The sequence below is a fragment of the Emydura macquarii genome, unplaced genomic scaffold, assembly GCF_026122565.2.
Source record: "Emydura macquarii macquarii isolate MOO-44397 ecotype Brisbane River unplaced genomic scaffold, CSIRO-AGI_Emac_v2 contig_2768, whole genome shotgun sequence".
Taxonomy (NCBI): Eukaryota; Metazoa; Chordata; order Testudines; family Chelidae; genus Emydura; species Emydura macquarii.
In genome coordinates, this window is record NW_027132905.1 from 16086122 (window position 1) to 16091795 (window position 5674).

The following is a 5674-nucleotide window of genomic DNA, read 5'->3' on the forward strand; positions in this document are numbered from 1 at the left end:
AATTTTCCAATTTGTATTTGCAAAGAGCCTATACTTCAGTTTTCCGCCGCTGAGCGGTTGTTTGTGTTAGCGAAAAGTGTGTTTTCTTTAACTTCTGCTGTATGTAGTGCTTTTGCATCACTTATTGCCTCTGATCTCCACAGTCATCCCACAGTCGCGCATTATTGGCTGTTTATGTCTTACCCCCCTCTTTAAATGAGCTAGATTCCTAAAATAACCCCTGAATCCATTACAGGAACCTGGGTGACTAGCATTAAAAGAGATCAATTAAAAGCGATCATTTTTACAGGAAGAACAGAACCTTGGTAGCTTTTATCCTGAGCAGAGTTCCAATCACAAAAATGAAAAAGAACCACGTGTGAACTATTTGGCTACATTACTACACAACACCATTCATTGGCTTTTTAGATATTATGCTTCGTCAGAATCTCATCGATTTCTTCTTCAATGACAGACTTAAATTTCCCCTTAAACGTATCCCAATGAATGGTGAAGGCTCTTCAGTTATCACTTGGATCACATAATGCAGGTTACTAAAAACGAAACTTCCATTCTTTTTTTTAAATTGAAGTCAGCACGTATTTGCTTGATGGTTTCCTTCTGGCCTGTTTATTTAATCTGACTGTATGATAGATAGCATCAGATAGGGGTTTGTACACATTAGGCCTTTTGGAATTCTTTTTTTAAAGGATCAACAAACTCAGCAGGGCAAAGCTGGATAAATACAATGCCGCCCCTTTAAATGAGTGGGGATGTTTTTGAGTTGTGTTACTATATTAGGTGACCTGGAACTTTGCATCTCTCATGCCATCACTGCTCTGTTGGCCAATAGAAAACTAAAGTCACCCAAAAACTGCCTAGTCCCTCCTTCTTTTCCCTTATGGTCTGGTTCTACCTGCCTGCAGTCCGCAAGTCAAGGCTAATTGCTGGAATGCTATGTGCCCCTTTGGAGAGCCCAGGAGCCACTACTACTACAGGTTGGTTGTTTCTAATTCACCTTTCCATGAAGCTGGGCTCCCCCACAATGTTTCCTAGTCCCGTGACTACTACGCCCTTTTCTGTCAAGGATATTTTGAATCTGGAGCAGCATCAGACTGGCCTGGCTTCGATGGAGCTCTCCACTCTGTCCTCCTCTTCCTGCATGTTGTCAACCTTCAAACAGGAGACTTACACGGCAGAGACAACAGCCCTCCCTGAACTCAATGAGGAGCTGACTCAGACTCACCCTTCCAAAAACTCCACCACATTCCCCAACTCTTTCTATGTTAAAAACTACATGGAAATGGACTCGGCCAAGGACTCTAAAGTGGACAAGAAAGGTAAAAGGACAGCACTCTGAGCAGTGTTTTAAATACCACTGAGGGGTCTCATTTGAAAGTACAACCCAAGGCCTTCACTGGCAGCTGGTTGGGGTTTGTTATCTAGAGGTGAGAGCGTCTATTGGGACACTGAAGGATTTTTAGAAGCTCTGATGAGATTGAGATAGAGCGTCTGCCCTATGCCTCGAAACAATCTCTATCTCCTTTTGTTTCCCCAGGACACTTACCGGCCACCAGACCCAAGCTGCTAAAAAGGAGAGGAAAGTTATAGGGGGTGGGGGAAACAGATCACTCAACGGTTTCCACTCCATGTAACTGAGGAAAAAGGCCAGACCCCCAAAACGCCTCTCAGCGATCTGGGGGGTGGGGGTAGTCTCCTGTATCAAACCATCTGATAGCAATGCTTGTTAGTGATTTTTTAAATTAAATGAAAGCAGATTACCTACATAATAGCTCCAAGAACAGACATAGATATGTACAAAGAGGTAGAGCAAGTATTCAATAATACCTGAGAAAATATTCTATAGCTGATCTTTGAGAGAAATAGGAGCGGTTATTTTAGACCAAGCCCGGTAGAAAGGCCATTTTGATTGAACTCTGGGCTGTGTCTTGCTGTTTGTAAAATGGTAACTTGTTTAAAGGGAATTGTACTGGAAGGAGGGAGAAAAAAGATAATACACGAAAAATATTATCATCCCTTTTCAGTTCTGCAGATATGATCTCCAAGAGCTCAGCAACTCCAGTTTGATAGCTAGCTAAACCCTTCGATCAGGCTGTTAGAGAACCGAAGAGGTTTGAGGTTTAGGGGTGGGAGGTCAGGAAGAGGAGAGAATGTTGCCGAGAATTTACTGTTACTATAACTCATTCCCAAACTCGTTAACAGGAAGAAATTTGGTACAACAGCAAAAAATGAAACTTTGTATCATAAACTGCGAGCGAAAGTTAACTGGCCAAGGGAAAACAACGAATGAGCCAGTGGAATCAAAATGAATTGCAGACAAACTGGCAACTAATTCAGGAAAATAATTCCAAAATATATTACTCACCCAACACTTTTCCTGCTGAAAGAATCAGAGCCAGTCCCTGCTCTTTAATATTTACAGTATCAGTAAGGGATATCCATAGCTGCGAGGTTTAAGGCCCGCAGCATTTTGATCACTACAACAACAACAAAAAAGTGACAAGCATTATTTCTGTGCATTTAAGAAACAGCGGAGCAGATTTGAATGCGGTTGATAGATACGACTCGCTATTATCACAGTATAAAATGAATCATCTCTTTGTAATAAAGAGATTAAAGATTAAAATCATGGCTCCCATTTTTAAGTAATTACCCATTAATCTATTTTTTTATTTAATATGGAGGCTTTCAGAAATGTAGTAAAATGTAATAATCTAGTTTAAGAACTCTACAATGGAAGTAACATCCTGGAGAAATTCCAGCAGCAACGCACGGGGTTTGAAAGCTATTTGGAGTCTGTAGCTGAAATAGAAGCAGAGTTTAGTTGGAAAGCCTGTTACACTGATTTACCGGGGTTACGACGACTCACACGCACTGATTATTGTCTGTTGGTTTCTTTGTTTTGCTTCAGAGCTGTGCTCCCTTCACAAGACCCTGGAGCAGGAGAAACGGGCCTTGGAAGATCCAGAGCGCCCCAGACAAAGGAAGAGGAGGAAACCTCGTGTCCTCTTCTCTCAAGCTCAAGTCTATGAACTGGAGAGAAGGTTCAAGCAACAGAAGTATCTCTCCGCCCCGGAGAGAGACCATTTAGCGAACGTCCTAAAGCTCACCTCCACCCAGGTCAAAATTTGGTTCCAGAATAGAAGGTATAAATGCAAAAGGCAAAGACAGGATCAGACCCTAGAAATGGTCGGGATGCCTCCTCCGAGGAGGATAGCGGTGCCTGTTCTGGTAAGAGATGGGAAGCCTTGCTTAGGGGAATCTTCTCCCTACAGTTCACCCTACAATGTCAGCATTAACCCCTATAGCTACAACGCCTATCCTGCTTACACTAATTACAACAATGCCTGCAATGCCAGCTACAATTGCAACTACCCTTCCATGCAGACCATGCAGCCTACTGCAGCCAGCAACAATTTCATGAACTTCAGCGTAGGGGACTTGAATTCAGTGCAAACGCCAATTCCGCAGGGTAATGCCGGGATTTCCACGTTGCATGGGATCAGAGCCTGGTAGACTTATTTCACCCATCCCTATTCTAGGCCTCAACACAACAATAATATGGGCACATCGTTTCACGTGGAATGAAGACGATCAATGGACCTAGCGGCCAGACGCTGGACTTAAGGCTAAGGGAAAGGACAGGCTTCACCTCTGCCTTGGACCCTTCAGAGAAGCTGACAAGCAAGTCTCGATATATTTTCAAACTGCTGGGAGGACTGGAAGGGAATGGGCCTCTTGTAGGTTAATGTAGTGTCCTCAAGGAATTCACTAGCACGGTTGTCGGCATCTCCAGTTGGAAGTTCTTGAAGTTCTTTGTACAAATTATTCTACCCGATGTAAGTTAAAGCGCACACATTCTAGTAGACGTGGGGTTTTATATTAACATTACCAGGCGCAAGGTGCTTTAGAGCGCACGTTACCTAGCCAGGAGAGCGATGCTATGTAAAGCTACACACAGTCCCCTCTTCGCTTCTCGGAAAAGCTGTAGAAGTCCTCAGCTCTGAGTTCTTGTATCGCTCGCCCACCCAAACAATGGGCCGTTTTGCGCTAAGAGAAATGGCTCCTTCAAAAACGGCTGAATGATATTGCCGAGGGAAACTCTTCGATTTATTTTAAAAAGCAAAATATACGTTTCATTTTGCACTTCCTGTATGGACACTAGATTTTGAAGAGTCCTTAATGTTAAGTGTGTCACTAGTCCTAGATCTTCAGACGCTGCCTGTTGGTGGAAATCTTGCCATCTACTATTTAAGATGTAACTTTCCTTGCCCTAGAGACAGAGTGGGAGAGTATATCGTGTATATAGATCTCACCAGCACACAGATGCTAAAGACAAAGCCCCGACCTGAAGGAATTCAGATGCTGTTACATGCCAGATCCCCGTAGGGTTATGCACTAAAACGTGATGTAGTATTTAAATGCACTGTCTGTTCCTCGTCCAGCCGCCAGTTTCTATGCCTCCCTTTGCTGTGCACGCTGATGAAATTCGGTGACTTGTCATTAAAGAGAGTGGCTTCGTGTTGCACGGCTCCTTTGCTTTCATTCTAATGTTTTTAGTCTCTGGGATAGTTCAGTACTTCTCGGATGTGCAGTGGGAAAAGGCATTTGATCGACACTGGATCGGGGCAGGTCCGCTGCAGAGGGCTCCGCGGCGCGTAAATAACAGCCTCACCAGCGCAGGGAGACTGAGGCCGAGCCTCTTTGCCCTCAGTGAACTCATTGGGTCAGATTCAGCTCGGGTGTCACTTGGTTGAGTTGTAGCCCGGTGAAGCTGTCGGGACTCTCTCAGGGAGCGAAGCCAGCCTTTAGCTCATAGTATCCCACGATCAACAGGGCTAGTTCTCGGGGGCTGCAGCATTTCTACCTTACCCGTCTTAGGGCTGCATCTATGCTTACAACGACCCCAGAGACAAAGGTGTTAATTATTTGGGTTCTGGGGTAAAATATTTGATTTCATTTGCTTTCTTTATGCCCTTCTGAGGCTCTCTCTTGTTTTACTCCCTAATTGCGGCAGCTCTGAATAGTATATTTAAAAATCAATCAATCTGTAACTTGTAACTTCTGCATGAAAATCAAAGCAGTAACATTTTTGCAGCGTATAAATTCCCGGACCTGTAGAAATTCAGCTAACTTCACTATGCAATTATTAAACCTCCATATGAAACAAGAACTGGTTGTATATAATATCCATGATGTAGACAGAATGTGGGAGAAATCACTCCTCCGACTTATTTATATAAACATTTTAAAACCTTTTCATTCTGGGCGATCGACTCTATCCAAAGTGCTAATAGCTTCCGCATTTATGTAGATGGCTTTCTAGTTCTAATTAATGTTATGATGATCGTTATGATTGTATCTACGAACCCTTGAAAGATCTCTAGATGGAGCCCGTCGGAGCTCTGGAACATGGCGTATGCACGGGGGGAACTCGAGAGAGAATTTAAGTCAAAACACCTATTTTACAAAATCTGACTAGAGTAAACAGCTCGGGAGATGGAGTTCAGTGAAGGCACGAATTATAAATAATATGCAGCAAGCCCTAGTGAGATTTCAATAGTCTCCAGACTAGCTACTGACACAATCCCTAGCAAGTTTTCCAGTCCCTTCGTCTGGTCATCTTTCATTCCTTGCCTCTTCCGCTTTTACCCCTCTCTTCTGGTTTAAACTC

At 43.4% G+C, this 5674-nt stretch overlaps 1 protein-coding gene across 1 annotated transcript; it reads left to right on the plus strand.

Moving 5' to 3' along the window:
• The first annotated feature begins 937 nt into the window (after positions 1–937).
• NKX2-5 (NK2 homeobox 5) lies at positions 938–5067 on the plus strand. Its single transcript, XM_067566439.1, has 2 exons — positions 938–1319; positions 2912–5067. The coding sequence occupies exons 1-2, from the start codon at positions 1004–1006 to the stop codon at positions 3514–3516; spliced, it is 921 nt and encodes a 306-aa protein (XP_067422540.1). The 5' UTR covers positions 938–1003; the 3' UTR covers positions 3517–5067.
• Positions 5068–5674: the final 607 nt, after the last annotated feature.

What these genes read in the sequence shown, in the direction of transcription:
- NKX2-5 (XM_067566439.1), top strand. Translation starts at nt 1,004, where the DNA reads ATGAAGCTGGGCTCCCCCACAATGTTTCCTAGTCCCGTGACTACTACG. An exon ending in CTCTAAAGTGGACAAGAAAG is followed by an intron (nt 1,320 to 2,911) that starts GTAAAAGGACAG and finishes GTTTTGCTTCAG; the next exon opens with AGCTGTGCTCCCTTCACAAG.